This window comes from Xiphophorus couchianus, chromosome 5, assembly GCF_001444195.1.
Source record: "Xiphophorus couchianus chromosome 5, X_couchianus-1.0, whole genome shotgun sequence".
NCBI lineage: Eukaryota > Metazoa > Chordata > Actinopteri > Cyprinodontiformes > Poeciliidae > Xiphophorus > Xiphophorus couchianus.
Genome location: NC_040232.1, coordinates 7,077,156 through 7,096,446, shown reverse-complemented (window position 1 = coordinate 7,096,446; position 19,291 = coordinate 7,077,156). Strand labels below are relative to the sequence as shown.

The 19,291-nt window shown below is 35.0% G+C and overlaps 2 protein-coding genes across 3 annotated transcripts; one reads left to right on the top strand and one right to left on the bottom strand.

The window, feature by feature from the left end:
• Positions 1-4,098: 4,098 nt before the first annotated feature.
• On the bottom strand, positions 4,099-12,414 carry ndufs8a (NADH:ubiquinone oxidoreductase core subunit S8a). 2 transcript variants are annotated; one of them, XM_028018846.1, is made up of 8 exons: positions 12,318-12,414; positions 10,724-10,779; positions 8,995-9,054; positions 8,494-8,583; positions 7,643-7,751; positions 7,182-7,245; positions 5,953-6,081; positions 4,099-5,049 (listed from the first exon to the last, which is right to left on the bottom strand). In XM_028018846.1, the coding sequence occupies exons 2-8, from the start codon at positions 10,764-10,766 to the stop codon at positions 4,918-4,920; spliced, it is 627 nt and encodes a 208-aa protein (XP_027874647.1). In that variant the 5' UTR covers positions 10,767-10,779; positions 12,318-12,414; the 3' UTR covers positions 4,099-4,917. The 2 variants fall into 2 exon arrangements, with proteins under 2 accessions (XP_027874647.1, XP_027874648.1); XM_028018847.1 differs by lacking the exon at positions 12,318-12,414 and adding an exon at positions 12,112-12,132.
• LOC114144994 (melatonin receptor type 1B) lies at positions 11,158-17,085 on the top strand. Its single transcript, XM_028018299.1, has 8 exons — positions 11,158-11,227; positions 13,720-13,859; positions 14,456-14,519; positions 14,667-14,792; positions 15,483-15,621; positions 15,699-15,869; positions 16,542-16,626; positions 16,775-17,085. Exons 1-8 carry the CDS (start codon positions 11,158-11,160, stop codon positions 17,030-17,032), a joined length of 1,053 nt encoding a protein of 350 aa, XP_027874100.1. The 3' UTR covers positions 17,033-17,085.
• The last annotated feature ends 2,206 nt before the right edge of the window (positions 17,086-19,291 follow it).

Sequence of the window (19,291 nt, the reverse complement as noted above, 5' to 3'; positions counted from 1 at the left end):
TGAACATTAAGGACAGTTGGAGGAGGATGGATTTTGATTAAAAGTGATCTATTCTGCTTCCTGAAACAGGTTGGGACAGATATATGGGCTATAGAAAATCTGTTCATTACATATTTTTGCACAAAATTATTTTTAGAGAGCGTTAGCTGGAGATAGGCACCAGCACCCCTCCCGACCCAACTAGGGACAAGGATGTTAGAAAATGGATGGATGAATGGATATTTTTTTACATTAGCTGCGTTTTTATTGACCATATAATTGGACATTTCAAAAATAAATGTGCTTAATGAAAACAGGCCAAATTTGAAAAAACTCTTGTTTCGCGATAAAAGGTTTTGCTGCTTGGAGGAAGTCGTTTTTTGGCCATACTGAAATTGGTTTATTTTGTAAAATGAAAATTTTTTTTTGCATCAAGCAAGTCACATGATCAACTACTGGATGTTGCCGTTGGCACAAACATGAAGAAGAAGACAACAGGAAGTACTTAGAAGATTACAATGGTGTGGCATGATTTTTCCTCACATTTTGCCTGAACATTTCTAAGAATGGTTGTAAACGGCATAATGGAGAAGCAATGTTGAAATGACATGCTGAAAGAGGAGTGTTGAAAAAGAGACAGTGGCCAATTTCAAAGCATCAGATACGACTATGATGTGAAGTCAAATTTCCTTAGTTATTTTTTTATGTACATAGCATTTTCATAACAACTGAAAATAAAATAATTTCATGATTGTGGTTTAAAATGGACTTTGCACCCAGAAAATACATAAAACCCCATTTAAAGGGAAAATAATCTGTCTGCAGTTGTTATATGACTTTCTGTAACTGACTGAACTCTGCATAATTTAGTTACCTGAATAAATACCAATTACTTACAAACCTGTCCCATGATTCCTAACTCTTTCTCTGGCGCAGCCCCAATTCTATCCTATAACAGGCAATGCATTCTGGGGATCCGGGAAAGCAATAATGCAAATTGAAACGCTCGCTATGTTAATATGAACTTTATTAGATTTTTTAAATTAGATTTGGTGGCAGACGTAAACAGTTATGTTGCCTCAAGATCAAACAAACAAACAAACAGTTCATATTTATACATTACTTTGTGCTGATCTATCATCTTGTGTTTGTAGGACAGGAATAAAAAGCTGTGTGAATACTTTTGCAAGGCACCAAATGTGAGCGGCTGATTATGGCCGACCTCCCCCTGGTCTCTTCGTGGCTGCCATTTGCCGGGTAGGTCCAAAGGTATTTTTAGCAGCTGAACATCTGCAGCGTCTCAATGATTTTTCAATGTCACTGCTACAAATCATTGTGAGATGGATCAGTGACGCAACGTCTCACTCATTCCTGCAGAACGTCTTGATTTCACAAATGTAAAGGTGACAGGAGACGCTTTGCTTCGCTTTAAAACAAACTCACTGTGGAAGTCCGTCCTTCAAACTGGTTCCAGTGCTAAAAGGTTGGGTAGTAACTAGTTACATTTACTCAATTACATTTCCTTGCACAATATTTTTTTAAATTTACTTTTAGGAGCATTTTTACTATGTTGTATTTTTTACTTTTACTTGAGTAATTTTCTTAGTTGAGTAAAAGTTCTGGATTTTCTATCCACTGAATAAAAAACAAACATGCTTTCACTAAAAACTCACCAGATACACACTTGCAGTTTAAAGATTCACAAGTTTTTATTGAAAGAAATTGATTTGGAAATATTTTATTTTGCCTGATTTTGTTATTTGTTTGTTAATTTTTGTCATTTAGCTTTATATTTTTGTCCCTTTGATTATGTAGTTTTTAAATATTAAATGATTGATCATTTGATCAGTTACTTAGTACTTGAGTAGACGTTTTACCAAGTACTTTTTTTTTTACTTTTATTTGAGTAAAAATATGTTGAAGTAGTGCTGCTCTTTGTTGAGTACAATGTTTGGCTATTTGCCCACCTCAGTGCTAACTAACTCCATTGCTTGCTTGGTTCTGGTTCTTTCATTTCCATTGCCAAGCACTTAATCTAGAAGATAAAATCCTGTTTTGTTTGTTGTTGTTTTTTTTTAGCATCAACTAGTTGCCCCTTTCATGAGTTGCATCAAACCAGCTGAGGGTAGAGGGGATGGGACAAAGTCTGAGGCTGAAAGGGAGAAATCATGGAGGATGACAATAATAAAAAAACTGAGATTCAGAATTATGTGGAAGTCTCTAGTATAATATGAGGGCAATTACTTTTAATTTACTTAATTTCTTGCATTGACCAAGAAAGAAATAACAAAACAATCTATAAAACTTCAAATATGTCAATAGTGAATTAGATACAGAATTAAAAAACTTCAGGTTAGAGCTTCATTTCAGATATTATGAAAGAACAACGAGAAACTAACCATTTTGCCTGAGGCAGAATGAATTGACTGACTAATTTAAGCAGTCTGAGTAAATAAAAGAATAAAACAATTTAACTCGTTCAAAATCCAGACAAAAAGGTTTTGACCAGGTTCCCTCACAAAATGTTATTGTCATGCTTAGTGAAGTCTGCAGGAGATGTTAGTGTGGGTGTAAACAGGAAGCCAGTTCAATCATTTACCGTTTATGTTTCTTTAAGTGTATTTTGTCATGCAAAATTATTAAAGACATTTGTATTTCCTGAATAATATTCTATCAGGAAATACTTAAAACTGCAGCTTTGCTTCAGACGCTTGCATCTGATTGGTCAACTTCCGTAGCAACTAAACTGCCGACCAATCACGTTGCCTCCCACAGTGTTAGCCCCTCCCATTGCTGGCAGATGAATAAAACAAATGTCATGTGCTGCCACCCCTGACAATGAAATAACAAAATAAACATTCAAATTATTCTACATGCTGTAATTAATACAAATTTGTATTTTCTCATTTAAATATTTCATTCTGCATTTGATAAATTACATCAAAATAGTTTTTGTATTTCCATTTTTATTTAAATAATCTGTTATATGTCGAATGAAGGATTTACTAATGTATTCAGTTGTGAAACTAAATACTAAATCCCCAAAAATAAACAAGTTAAAGAATGAATGGATGAGGCCTAGGTTTACTTAGTTTATTTAAAAAGAAGCTTGTACTTCTTTTTAAACCCTAAATGACTTTTAAGTGTAATTAATATAACTGCATGGAGAAATACAGGAATTTTTATGCAGCTCTTTAATAGTTGACAACCAAAATAAATAAACGGTATGAAACATATCACCATCTCTAATACTATATACCTAATTTCCAAATAGTCCACTTGTGTGTAATTGAATCTCATTACAAACTGTTCCATGAAGGCTTCATTGGTTCTTGGAGAACAAACAGCATAATGAAGACACAGCAGACAGGCAGGGAGAAGCTTATGTTGAAGTTTAAACTAAGATTAAGTTATAACACAATATTCCAGCTTTGAATGCATCATCTAAACATGGAAAGAGGAGAGAATTGATTTGAAAAGCAGCCAAGAGGACCATGGTAACTCTGGAGGAGTTGCAGAGACAAACAACTCAGGTGGGAGAATCTGCAAATAATTATTGGTTGTGAACTTTGGAAAAAACATTGCTGAAAGAAAGTCAGAAGAAATCTCCTTTGTGGTTTGTCAAAAACATAAGGTGAGACCTAAATTAAACTTTTGAAACTACAATTAGATGTTATTTGTGGTGAAAAAACAAACACTTTGCCTAACCATTATCACTGGGAAATATGCTGGGGAGCCACAATGGAGCATCTGGGTAAGAATGTCCTATTCAAAGCCTAGATTTAAACAGATTTCTATTCAATCACTCTTCAGCCAACCTTACTTAACCCGAGTCATTTTCTAAAGAACTTAAGTCACTAGATGTAAGACTTTTGCACCAAAATATAGTTCTACAAATAAATGTCTCATTTTGAGTTTGGATTATTAGATTAAAAAAATTTCTAAAAATGTTCTTTGCTTCCTGTTTCTAATATATATATGCACTACTACAAATTAATTTATCACATGGAAACCCCAAAATAATGCAAAAAAAGTGTGTGGTTCTAATATGACAAAATGGAAAAATCATTGCTAATCCCATAAAAAAATTAGGAGAAACAACTTAAAATACAATTAATGTTTCATTTAAAGTAAAATTTTATTTTAAGACCCCAAATGTCTGCAGTGAAATCCAATAAAATGATTTATTCACACAGAATCGAATGCTAACTTTGGAATCTGACCTCGGAATCCAACAGAGTCCATGTTTGGTTGACTGAGCAATTAACAGTAGCTTACCGTACCTTAATCCTCCAATTCCTGTTTAAATGCTATTTCTTTTGAATTTTCTCTGGGTATGACGCTCTTTATGTTTCACACAATGTACGACAACAACTTGCTACTAGCTGCCGGCCAAAATATATAAAACAGCAAGTTGGAAAATTGTTCTGTTGACATTTAGTAATAACGATGACGTCTGAAAGTGAAGAAAAAAAAAACATGGCTGTGCATGAGTCTCTTACTGAGCCATCACGACAAAATAAAGAGCCATTAAAATAACTCTGCTGATGAAATAGAGTAAATTTAAATAACTTTTTAATAAGAAGAATAGGCACCAGGTACGTCTTAAAATCCTGTTAATGAAAGACTTTCCACACACACACAGGAGAGAGCCATGGACACTGAGTGAGTAAAGTGGTTTGATACCATAATAAATACGCACAATGAACAATAACAGAGCCTTGAGGTGGAAACATAAAGAATATTTATGATAACAAAATGAGACTAAACTTAAAAGGTCAATGTTTTAATTAGGTCTTTGTTGTCAACAAAGGTTCCGTCAGCAAACCTGAAGCTCACCCATCAAAGCCGAGTTAATATTCTTACAGTATGTACAGATTCAACATGTGTCACGTTTAAAGTCTTCCCCAGCAATGTAGGCGCTGTGTGTGTGGACATCTATCGATAGAGGTAATCAGCTTGTATGTTGGCAGCGATCTCAGCCTCCCATTTATCTCCATTGTTTAGCAGTTTCTCTTTGTTGTAGAGCAGCTCTTCGTGGGATTCAGTGGAAAACTCAAAGTTAGGACCCTGCAGAAGGAGAATACTTGGGTTAAAAGGAAAAGAAGAATTTTTATTCCACTTGGCTTGACAATAACACGTTTTGTTGCAAAAATCTGGACTATTTTTAAAGAAAATACCAGTGAACTGCTCATTTATTTTGATTTGAGTCAAATTAAAAGTAAAAAACAAACGTAAAACGTTCCTAAAATAAGATTATATCTGAAAATAAAATGTTCTTTTTTTTGAAGATAAAAACTTTTTTATCCGAAAATAACATTTTTATTTTCAGTTCCTAAACCAGAGATATTACATTTTTGACTATCATAGTTAAAACTTTAGTTGATGAAGGTCAAACTTGATCAACCGCAAAAGAAAAATATGTTTTAAATGACTAGTGACTAACATCTTCCCTAAAACACAAAGCAAAGTTTTATTTACCAGGCCTTCCTGCAGCAATTTTTCTTGGTCTGTTATTTGTTAGGGCTGCAACTGATGATTATTTTAGTGATCGATAATTCTGACTATTGATTAATTGGATAAAACAATTGACACATTCTTCAGATTTTAAGCAGAAAATTATTAAAATTATCAGAAAACACCAGCTTGGTGAGAATCAAATTTCATCAAAAATCTGAATTGAGCATCAAGACCTGCAGAGTGAACGAAGCCTTATTGATAAAGTTCCTAAAATAAATGGACTTTTCCATAATATTTTGATCTCTATGTTAAATTTGAAACAAATGCGAGCAGAAAAAATGGACATCTTTAAAAACATTTCGAGGTGCTTTTGATTTGTTTTGGTTTATTTATTTACGCAACATTTTGCTTCATATTTCCCTGCCACTTATGAGGTAAATATGTTTTGTATTGACTTTTCATTCAGCAAACAAAGAGCCGAGGCGAATTGCTGGTTTGCAGACATGTACGCACCTCCACGATGGCGTCCACAGGACACGCCTCCTGGCAGAAGCCGCAGTAGATGCACTTGGTCATGTCGATGTCGTAGCGAGTCGTCCTCCTGCTGCCGTCGGTTCGAGTCTCTGCTTCAATGGTGATGGCCTGGAAACAGGACGAGAACCAAGAACACCGACTCAGATACTCAGGGTTTTCACTCACCGTAAATATTGAAATCCAAATATATTTACAGAAAGATGTTAGTAACAGCTGATGGTCATACGAAATGGCTTTATCATAGAGGTCTAGATGACGGATAGTTCAGTTCAGAATCATCCATCATTTTTACGGATCTGTTGAAGCTTTCTATGTTAGCATAAAAAATAACTTTCACGGTGTAATTTTTTTTACCAGAACATAGGAAGGGAAGAACTACTTTTTGATATTCTCTCTTAACTAGACTGTACTTAAAGGCAATTTACTCCAACCAATATCTGAGACAGACAATAAAAGCAAACTGAAACTGTAATTTACCGGATTTATACACTTTTGTCAAAAGAAAATTCTAGCATTTTCAGGCATTTTTCAGGGAAGTTTATAAACTTTCCCAGCACCACACTGGAGATAAAAACAATAAAAATTTGCTATTATACGATATAATTTATTACTGTTACATAAATATTTTGTGTTAGTATTCTACATTCTACAGCAGACACAAGGTAAACAAAAAAAATAAAATAAAACAAAAAACACCCCAATTTCAAAAACATAAGTCAGTAAGCCATTAGGAATAATAAATATTCAAAACACTGAAATAATCCAAACAAATTGTGTTTATTTAAATGACTTTACTGCTCAAATTACATGCTAAACAATCTAGAAAAAAAAACTAAATAATGTTCTTGCTATGTTTTCTGGCATTTTGCAAATACAAATAATTTTGGTAATTTTAACCAACCTTAAACAAGAAAAGTTTATTCTGATTTAACTTTGTACAGTGAGAAAAACATGCGAGTCTCTTATTAGGTATTATGAAAACATCTGGTTTCACCTGTAATGTTTTCCAATTTTAGGCTTTTAATCAAACATTTAATTGCACTTTATTGCAAAACTGTTCAATAAAGATTTAAAAATCAAGCACTTTGTAAACCTTGAAAACACCTAGTTGAAATTCAAGCATTTTCCAGGATTTTAGTCGCCCTGGACTAAAATCAAGGGTGACTGAATTAAGTTTGTATTAACTTTGCGTGCTCTTGTGCGCTCACCTGGGCAGGGCAAATGGCTTCACAAAGTTTGCAGGCAATGCAGCGCTCCTCTCCTGAGGGATATCTGTTAAAATTTATTACAGCAAAAAGAGTAAAAGTGCTGCCACTATTTTGGAGCACATAAGGTTAAGTACATCAATAAAAACAAATCCCACAAGCACTACAAAATGTAGAGGGTATTTCTTTTGGAGATGTGAATTTGGAGCCAATTATCTTGCAGCTGCATGGGACACAAGTTCAGTGTTTATCTGATCTCAGTGACAGAAAACTTTTAAATTCGTACTGATAAATCCTAAACTACGCAGAGGCTAAAATGATTAAAGGCTAAGCATCTCTGCTGCATCTCTGTTTTTTTTTTTTACATTTTCTCTAATATTTGAAGAAAAGTTGAATATATAAAAGCTGTTTTGTGAAGTTCAAGGATTTCCTACAGAAATCATTAACATGTAGTTCATCCCAACCTGCGCAGAGCGTGTTCTCCTCTGAAGCGAGGCGACAGCGGTCCCTTTTCAAACGGGTAGTTAATGGTGGCAGGTTCTCTGAACAGGTAGCTCATCGTCATGCCCAGACCTGAAACCAAATCATTCACACCTGAGTACGAAACTTGTTTTCAAAAAGGAAAAATTACATTCCTTTCACAGAGAAAAGAAACAACTCGCATATATTAATTTATATTTAATAAAATGGCAAATATTGGCCTAACTTATTGGCCTGAAGATATATCAATCAATGAGGAGTTATTATATGACTTATGGGAGAAGATAAAATCAGTAATTTAAATGAATCTGTGTAGATATAAAATGCATCAGTAGCTGCATTTCCATTAACGCAGCTAATATCAGATTATACAATCTGACATTTTGCAGATAAATTCTCTTAATGGAAACACACCAATTTAAAAAAACTTGTTTTTAGCTGAAAAGTTTTGGTGCTAGCATGAGGTGTTTTTTTTTAGCCATATTGGAATTTGTTTATTTTGTAAAACTGCAATGGAAACACTTTTTTTCGCATCACGAATCACATAATCAACAACCTCATGTTGCCATTGGCGTAAACCACAAAGAAGATGGCAGGAAGGAGTTGGAGGATGATGGCGCAGCATGTTTTTTAATCACTTAATGCGAAAAGAAACTTATAAACATGTTATATTGATTTTGTTTATTATTTAATGGAAACACAGAAATTGCAAAATTATTTTTTTTGACATTAGCAAAATATTGAAAAGGTTTTGTGCACATTTGTAAGTGAAATGCAGCTACTGATGACCTCTCATTTTTCTACAACTCCCTTAATCCACATCAGGACCTCTGACCTCTGAAGAGTTCTGTCCACAACAGCGTCTGTGCAGATCGGTCTGTGATGGACTTCATGTCTGTCGGCAGTTCCTGGGCATTCACATACTCTGCAGACAATAAGATGCTCATTTATCTGTGATACATCAGGATTTAGAAGAGTAGATCAAATAAACACATGACATCACTTTGAGTCCTAAGTGAAGTGTGTGAGTGTGTGTGTACCAGGTTTTTATATCCTTATGGGAACCTAGTTCTGTCTACAATGTGGGGTTATGGGAACCATTGCTCCTTGTGGGGACATTTTCTTGGTCCCCATGAGGGAAATTGTTGTCCTTGGGTTAGTGGATAGGTTTGTGATGGTTAGGTTTAGGGTTAGGATTATGGTAAGGGTTAGAGTGTAGAAATTAATGGAAGTCAATGTGAAGTCCCCACAAGTGATGAAAACACGACTGTGTTTCTCTGATAAAATGATATGAAAATGTGCTTAATGGTGCAGTCGGTATTGTACTGGTACTTACTGAATCCATTCCTCTGGACTGAAACACTGAAGGACCTCAATTGGGCAGCTGCCAAAGTGCCTATATAAAATAAAAATAAATAAATAAACAAATAAATAAATAAATATCAACTTCATAATAAAATTAAAGATTTAAAGTTTTCCTAAAAGGTACTTGATGGCTGATTGGACATCAGTGTCCACTAAATAACATGCAGATAAATATACCGTATTTTCCGCACTGTGCCATATAATCCGGTGCGCCTTATATATGGACCAATATTGAGCCACAACAGGTCTCGCAACTACGGTAAGCAGCCGGCGACTTCATTTTCCCCCGTAGAAGAAGAAGCGCGTGGTGCACACTGGGTTTTGTGTAAAGACCCCAAATGGCTCCTATTAAGAGACACGTTTACGACGCAGAGTTTAAGCTCAAGGCGATCAGTCACACAGTAGAACACGGGAATAGAGCAGCAGCGAGAGAATTTAACATGAACAATCAATGGTGCGGAAGTGGAGGAAGCAACAGCTGTTCATTTTGGGATTGAACGGAGTTTTCAGAACGCTGGTTTGTAATCTATTAATAAAGTTTGACTGACCTATCTGACTATTTTGTTGACATTCCCTTTAGCGCAGTTCCATCTAATGGATGCATAACGTAACCCCAGCCTCTACTGTAGCGTCTATTCTATGCGCCTTATAATGCGGTGCGCCTTATATATGAAAAAAGTTTTAAAATAGGCCATTCATTGAAGGTGCGCCTTATAATGTGGTGCGCCATATAATGCGGAACATACGGTATTTAAAACAGTTCTTACACTCCTTTAAATAAATAAATACTTCTTAAATGCACACAATTTAACAGCCGTCACTTTGTTTATGTAGTTATTTGTAAATATGGCACACATGCACAACATGATACTGTACAATCACACAATCTAGCAGCTTTTTACAATGAAATTAATCAGTATTCACTAGCTCTTTTAGGTTAAATGCATCCCTTTTTAACAGAAACGGTTTTAAATTAAGCCTTTAAATCAATGTTTTACAAAGTTAGGATGCTAAGAGGTGCTTAAATGAAAATAAAAATTATTTATATGTTCAACAGATGATACAAAATGAACAATTTACTTACAGAGAAAAATCTACACACTCCTTTATTATTCAAAAATACATATAATTACACAATAACAACACAAAAAAGGCTTGATGGGGACACTTCTGTCCTCACTACATTAAGAAAAAACCCCAACACATTTTCTCCACTTTTAGCAGACAAAATAAAATCATTCAATCAGACCAGACATGGCACCACAAATCTTCATTATCTGAAAATGTTAAACCAAAGAAGTTGAGAAAACACAGGAAAACTGAAATTAAATTGGGATTTTAAAAAAAATATTTACCTTAAATAGTTGTTTCTGTATTTGATAATTCATTTTTAACTGAAACTGATAAATCTTGCTGTAAAAACAGCATAAATTATATTAAAAAAAATTTTACTTTCCGCTTTTATAGTCACTTATTCTTTCCCACTGTTTAAGAGTAACTCAGTGAAACACTTTGGGCTACAATCCTGTCTTAAAGTTAAATAAAGCTTTTTTTTAATGTAATTGCTGCTTAACTTAAGCTAGAAAGCACCAATAATTATTTTGTTAAAGGAGAATCTTTACAAAGAGCCTGGAGAAACCACAATCAAACCAACATCCCATGGAAAATAATATTCAAATCAGTTTAGGGAAAACTCTTACCTGTCCTTGAGACGGAGTAAAGATAACGAAAGGCTGCAGCCATCAGGACTTTAAAGCTGAAAGCAGAAGCAAAAGAATGAATACAATAAAGCACCATTAGAGTAACTTAGAGCAAAATGTATATAATGTATTACTCAGAATAACTGCACTTTATCATAGATGAAGTTTTGACTTTTTTTTTAAAATCTCCATATGCCCCAAAGAACAGCCAGACAGTAAGAAGTCGCTCACTGCTAAACAATCAAAAACTAACTTTAGGAAAAGACCTGACTGATTAAAACCAGATACAGTCTGAGATTCACAACAAGTTCAGTGTGTGATGGAAAAACAGAGAACAGGCAGAGTTAGGGCAGGGAATCTACTGCGGGAGCTTTGTTTCAGACTCCTGGGTGAGATTATTTTGGATCTGGTGCTGCTCATCATTTAAAGCTACCATGAAGCAAGTGATTACAGAGGATAAAACTGCAGCTGTACCCAAACTGCGTGGCAGACTAGTTGATAATGGTACGTGCCAGAATCACTATAAAAAAAAATAAAAGAGAAAAAAGAAACAAAACACAACACAGCAATTCTTGATTAACAGTCCAATGATGAGAGATGGGCTAGAAAAAAAACAATCTTTAAGATTTTAAAGAAGACACGGGTCTAACTAAAGCATCAGCATACTTTCATTGTCGTGGAGGATAAAACATGCATTCAGCAGCAGCATACCTAGAATCACTTTTATCATCAATGTTTTAATGTGTGGAATAATGTAAAATATATAATATTTGAAAAAATGCATCGGCTTTTACTGCCTTTTTTGAGAAAGCGCTTTGTTACCAAGATGCTAATGTGGGATGTTGAAACAAATATTAATACAATTACATGTTTTCAGCTATATAGCACTTCCTGAGCTGTAAGAACAGATACAAAAACGTTTTTTTTATCATCTAAATTTATTTGATACTCTTTCAATTCAGTAAATAGCCTTCAAAACGATTCTAAAAGTGATTGTACTTTTAAGGGAAATGTGAACTGGGTTAAGATTTGACTGTAAATACAAGGTTTCAATTTTTTTCATATAAATGGAAATATCAATACAGTACTATAATTTTCACAAGCAGACAGACATCACTAGTAGAAAACACATTTTTACTATCTAATACGAAGTAATAATGCAAAGCTCGGGTAAATAATATTATACATACACTGAGTTTAAAATTCTGTCTATTTTCCACAATGCAGCATGAACGTTGTCAGTAACAAACAGATCTACTTTACATTATTCTACACGTTCAGCAGAGCTACTGTGGAGACTAATGTTCTCATTGAGCCTCGCGGTGACTCAGTTCTGCACAGCGCCGGACTAAATATTCACAATGCTGAGTTTTATCCATGTCAATTACCCAATTTTCTGTGAATGAACAGAGAAATGTCCGCGTCGGTGCAACTACCGCTGTCAAGGACGTCTGAATAAAGGTCGCTTCTAATAAATGAGGAATAAAAGTATCCTCTCAGCTTCAACCAAAAGCTAACATCAAGGTTTAACACCGCTAAGAATGACCGCAAAGAAAATGTTATATCTTATCAGCCGTAAGCATTTCTAACTTACCGAAAAGTGACAACTAGCTACAAGAGGAGAGACGGCGAACACCGGAAGTTGCGCAAGATAACCAGTTCCTCTGCAGCTGTGACTGACTTTGAGATGAATACCGCCACCTATTGGACGGCTGTATGAAAAACACAAATGTCGGTAAGTAAGTATGAAAAGCTTTTACTATATTTTCACAAAGGTATGACTGTATGCGCATATTATTTTTGGCTTTCATGGAAATAACACGAATGCAAACATAAGACTGGCAATTCAGCAAATGGTTAGTTATATTTGGCAATTTTTATATCCACAAATGTAAATTTATATAATTGTCATCCTTTTTGTGTTTTTGTTTTTTTACAGTTTTGGAACTGTATCTGTCCACTATTTCCAAAAGTACCCACAAAAAAGCTGGAGATTGTAGGTCATTGAATAGTTAAAAAAAAAAAAAAGATTATGTCTGCTTTCTGATTATTTCTTCCAATGTATTTACAGAAATCTGTGCACACATTTTTTGATCTATTCCTCGTTTTGTCTTTGTATCTGTAAACAAACATTTTATCAATAAAAAGTAAGTAAATAAGCAAATCATTTTATCATCATTATTGTTATTATTATTTGTTTCTTATTTTCGTTTAAAAAAAAAAAAGTACTGTAAGGGCTGCGCTATGTTTTATATAACAACAGGACAGCAGCACTATCCTGTTGATGACTCAAGGCAGAGCAGCCCTTAATGTACTTTAAAAAATAAATTATCACTCCTGCTAATAATAATAATAGTAACTGTAATAACTGTTTCTTCTGCAAATCAGAATTTCAGTTTTATTTGCTATCAGTTATGCTTAATAATTGGTTGACACAATACAACATGGTACAAAATCATGCAGCCGATTTAACGAGAACCACATAGAAATACAAATAGGCCTAACGTTGTCTCTTTCGATAGAGCACAAATGTTTCAAAGCAGAAATGAAATTGTTTTTGCTGCTTTCAGCATCTGCTACACAGCCACGTTAGCTTACACAACGCTAGTAATGCATGTTTACAGAAACGCACAGGCATATGAAGAGTACACAAGCCTTGTTGCATAAGTGCAACAGAGTGTGTGAAGTTTAATTGAATAAGTTTCTGATGACTCCTTCATCTGGGCTCTGTGAACAGAATCACTTGTTATCGGTGCTGAAGCTCGACGGCTCGCCAGACCAGTAAGCATCATTTTTCCTGTATAAACCTGTACAGCTGCTGTTGCTAGAGTCATTAATTCACAGAACAATTCATCTTTTAAATGATCATTTTCCAAATTGTACTCTGTTCCTTTGCATTGTTGTGTTGCATCTTTTGCTCATAAAATCTCTCAGTGTAACTTAATATGTTGGTGGGAAGCTGAACTCATCTGCTTTCTGTATTTTCTTTGTTCCAGTGAGTGAAGGCTTGAATGGGACCCTGTTCCCTGAAAAGGTTTGGTCTGAGGAGGAGAAGTGGCTGCTGGTGGCTGTGTTGGGTGTAGAAATGATCGTGGGAGTTGTTGGAAACAGTGTCGTTCTGATCATCAAGGTCATGGTAAGGTCGTCAGAGTATTGTCTTGTTTTCAGTCTATGCATGGTTTATGGAGTCCTGATTTAACTAAAGACCTCAGTTATACTTAGTGAGGCAGTAACTAGTTACATTTACTCAATTACATTTACTGAGTAACGTTTTTGAAAGAAAAAATACACTTTTAGGAGTGTTTTTACTATGCTGTACTTTTTACTTTTACTTGAGTAATTTTATTATGAAGTATTTCTACTGTTACTTGAGTAACATTTCTGGATTTTCTACCCACTAAATGCAAAACAAACATGTTTTAACCAAACAATCACCAGACACACCTGCAATTTTTTAAAAAGGTTTATAAGATTTTATTGAAAGAAACTGATTTGGAAACATTTTATTTTGCCTGATTTTTTTTTTTTTTTTACTTCTATGAATAATTTTTGTTCTTAAAATACAAATATTTCCACTTAGCTTTTCTGAAGTTAAGTTGGATCACAGGTTTGTTTTTTCAATGTATGTTATTCTATTCTATTTTACCGCTTGCAAAGGACTGTGTTTCACATTTTATTCCAAAATTTGAAGTGGTGTATGTCTATTTGCTCCCTTTATTTTGTTGTTTTCAGTGCAGAGGTCAGTTCTGCTGCCATTACTGGCTTCCATTCATCAGTCTCACCATGTCAGATCTAGGTACCACTTTCATAATTTCCAGTGAAACCATGTTTATGTCGCTTCACTTTACCGCTACATTGACCTTCTTCCAATGTGCACTTCCATTCTGTTTGACTGTGTTAGTGGAAAGGTTCTTTTTAACATTAAATTATGATTTATAATCAGGATGTTCACTTCTGATCATGTCTGGATCCATGATGGCCGCCCTGACAGAGGGACAGATGTCTCCATGGTGTGAAGTCGTCAGCTTGCTGAAGTTTGCCTTCATCACCTCATCCATAGGCAGCATAGGTACTCTGAGGAACTTAGCTTTTAAAACATTAATTTATTAAACCAATTAAATTAAAACTCTAAGTACTGTTTATCAGTGGTTTATCATTGCATATCTGATTGTTTAAATGATTTAGAGACAAATAGAAAAAAATCTAAGTTTGGAACTGCAGTATAGTGGAGTCTTAGCTAAACCTAGAAACAAACTTTATTATTCCTCATGTTTTATAAATTTGTATTCATTCACTGTTTTTATTAGGTACACTTATTTAAATGCTTATCAACACAAATAACAAATAAAATTTTCAAAAATGGTAGGTTGATGTCAAGGAGTAGAAAAGATAAACTGACTTCCAGAAAATGTAAAGAAAAGTTTTTTAAAAATCCTGCTTTAAATGCCATTGCTGATATTTTTACTCTGTTTACAGACACTTGCATGCTTTCCACTGAAAAAACATATTCTTCTTTAAAAGATGCTCACAAGAAGCTAAAGGTTTCTGATTTCCCTCTGAATCCAATGGAAGTAGCGAGCCAGTATTTGCTTTTTCGTGCAGTTTTTTTCTATTTTAATACAAGGTCAAAGTGTTAAATCTGCTGTGGGTATTTACCCACGGCATTTCTTTTTTTTACCACAACTTCATGCAGGCAATTTTAATATATGACCTGCAACTAAAGGGATTTTATATAATTGAATTTTAATGAATTTTTCAGCTATTCTCAGTGCGCAGCGTCTGATTGGCGCGTCGTCCACAGGAAGTGCTGTGCTTGGTTTCATAGCAGCAGCTTGTTTGACTTCCTGGGTAACGGGGTTGGTGTTTGGGAGCATCCCTGTCATCTATGACTGGGTCAGGTTTGTACAGTAGTTGGCTCAGAAATGTAAGTTATTGTTCATTCATAAATATCAGAAATATTTTTCTGCACTTTCAGGTATGATCCTGCAGAGATGTTGTGTACCGTTTTCTGGGAGAGCAGCTACTCGGACATGATGACCTACATCCTCTGTGTTTTCTTCATCTCCATCTTCCTTCCTTTCCTCCTCATGTTTATCTGCTCTGTAAGGATCGTTGTCAGCTGTCGCTCCAGCAACAGATACATCAGGTGAACAACATGACACAACATCAGCAGGAAGGTTTAGTTAATGGGTTTATCTGACATTACATCAGCAGGAGAGAAGTGCATTCACACAGCAACAACCACATGTTAAGTGACGCCGAAGGAAGCAATTATAAAATGACCTAAACAAAGTCTTAAAGGAAAATAGTGACAAACCAGAATCACCAATAAAAACAGACTAAAACAGGAAAACAGTCTGACCTGTAACGCCTTCTGTTGACAGTTTTCCATATTCCTCTATCATTATCTGTGGTCATGTACATATGTTTAATTTTCTTCATTTTTAAACTTATTATTAGAATTATAGATGATATACAGACACACAATGGTACGGGGTTAGGACTAGTGAAGAAGAAGAGAACTGTGAAGTAAAAGACAAATGATAAATGATTTTCAACTTATTTAAAAAGAATGGAAAGTGTGGTGTATAATTGTATACATATTTCCTTTATTTAAAAAAATAAAGCGCTGTGCAATCAGTTGTCCTCAAAAATCTGATAAATACTTATTAAGCCATTTGTGTGCATGTTAATCTCAGGTTTTATCTGTTAACTGACTGAAGAATCCTGAAATCACTAAATTTTCACTGTAAGCAGTTTAATGAAAGGCTGTCTGATGATAAAACCCTCTTTTTATTGTGTTTCTTGTTCGTCTCAGCGATGAAGACGCAGATTTGTCCGAGGTGATCCCTCTGTTAGTGGCTTCTTACATCATCTGCTATACTCCCTTTTTTATGTCTGAGGTAAACACCAGCTGTTGTATCTACTAATACAGAGTGTGGAAAAAAGAAAGAAACCAAACCGCTGTCTTCACTGTAGAAGAATATCCATGAAACTGTAGTTTTACTCCTAACATGTTTGTCTTTATGTTTTGCTCCATCCACCATTCAGCTGATCCTATTGGGTAGGAAGGACCTGGCTCCGGCCCCTGATTGGTTGAGGACGCTGTCGTCTGTGATGTCATATCTGGACTGCTGCCTGAACCCGCTCATCTACTTTTTCCATCAGAGTTTTCGTGAGGCTGGTCTGGCCCTGTTGTGGACCAGAAAACCCAGGAAACCAGTGTTAGAACCGGTCCTCTCTGCCATCACTAGAACTGACTTCAGCCTCGGAGGCAGATCCTTTATAAATCAGGGAAAGATACGTTGAACAAAACCATATTTTATTCAAATGTACATCTACAGTACAGACCAAAAGTTTGGACACACCTTTTAATTCAATGAGTCACCTTTATTTTTATGACTATTGACATTGTAGATTCACACTGAAGGCATCAAAACTATGAATAACACATGTGGAAATATGCACTAAACAAAAAAGTGTAAAACAACTGAAAATACCCCTTATATTCTAGTTTCTTCAAAGCAGCAACCTTTTGCTGTGATTACTGCTTTGCACACACTCTGCATTTTCCTGATGAGCTTCAAGAGGTCGTCACCTGAAATGGTTTTCACTTCATAGGTGTGCCCTGGCAGGTTAATAAGTGGGATTTCTTGCCTTATAAATAGTCATAAAAATAAAGAAAACCCACTGAATTAGAAGGTGTGTCCAAACTTTTGGTCTGTACTGTACATCAAACAAAGGCATTACCCCTTACCTACCAACTCCAGCAAAGCCCAGCCTGTTACCTAGCAACCAAAAATGAGCTGACGCATATCTGGTCAGCTGGTTTTACTGCTTATGCGCTGTACAATGGCTGCTAGAAAGAACAAGTGTTTTGTTGTTGACTTACCATTCAGAAACCTCTTGTTGCATTCTTGGTTCTGCAGCAGGCTCTACTTTTGCTTTTTAAAGATGTCTAGTTGTATAATTGAGCATCTGTCTGCAGTCATTTTCACATGCGAGTGTAAAGTTAAGTTAGGGAGCGTGGTCAGCAGCAGTTTATTCAAATTTAAAGTGACTAGAGGCCCTAAAGCAGCTCATTCTTAAGAGATATTGAAACAGACAGAATAGACCAGACCAAAATCTGATTATCTAAGGATTTAGTGCTAAAAATGTAATGAATATGTTTTGTATGTCCCACAGACCTATCCTAACCTCTTCAAGGAAGGTCTATTTTTTTTAAAAAGAGAGCACATTCATGACATTAAAGTGATTTTAGCTCAAATAAACAACCATCTAATGCTCTTGTACGTCATAAAATTTAGCCTTTTTCATTTTGATTCCCTTTGCGGTTTATTCAGAATGTACAGTCGTGTCCTGCCACATGATGAAATACAAGTAAAATCTGTTTCACATCTGTCTTTATTTAAGGCAGTGGGTGCAACTGTACCACATAAGAATGTTATATATTTAAATCTGCTCTCAAAGCATATTCCAGGGTTAGAATGGCTTAGTCAAAGTTCAGGCCCAAATCCAAATAAAAATCCGAGATAAGATTTGAAAGTGGAAAGGGAAATATTTTTATCTCTAGCCGACCTATTTAACCTCATCATGGTTGTTTACTTCATTATGTATTTATTATGTGTTAGTCAAAATAAGCAGAGGAGTCTGAATCTCCACTGTTCTGTTATGAGTTAAAGTAGCCTTTGTGGTAAAGGTTAACCTGTAGATGTTTCTACACAGGAAGTGAGAGTGCTCTCTGTTCCTCTGAACGGTTTCTGAAACCCCCAAACTCTGGGCACGCATTGCATTTTTCACCTTTGATAGTTTGTCACAGATTCACAACATAAATGAAAAACAAAAAGCAGAATAAAATGAGCAGCAACAGATGCATGTCTTATTTGATCTCATCAGACGAAACATCTGTGTAGAGTTGTTTGTATTTATCAAGGCCAGTCTGTGGAAAATAAAGACAACAACAGTGTTTTGAACTGCTACCGCTTGACCACACAGGATGCTGCGCTCTCTGAAAACAAGGACGGGAGATGGAGGCTTTTTTCAAAATGACGTATCGCTAAAGAGATACACCGGAAATCAGCACTAATTTTGCACTAAGATAAAGGATGAAGCTGCATACATTACAGCTCAATTTTTATTAACCTCATTGTTTATGTGTTGGTCATAATGGGAGTTATTCTGCAAAACAAGAATTGGTGGAAAACCATAGGTAACTATAAACACTTTAGGTAACATTAGTAATTTATGAATGGATATTTGGTAAACAGATGAATCAATAAGAGTTACTGTAGCTTAGTTAAGATAATGAATATAATTATCCATTTCTAGGGACTATTGCAGTGTTTTGATGAAACAGGGATAAAACAATGCAAATTAAACAGACAAACTATCAATGATCAAACTACTGATTGGAATATAAAAACGTCACAGAAATATTTAAATCATTTATTACTGACTTATTTACAGGTTATGTTTTTGCCATATCTCAGGAAGTGTTAAAACTTTAGGTCATAATTGTGATCATTTTTACAGAAATGTGAAAAGATTTTATTTTTCCCATTTACTTTT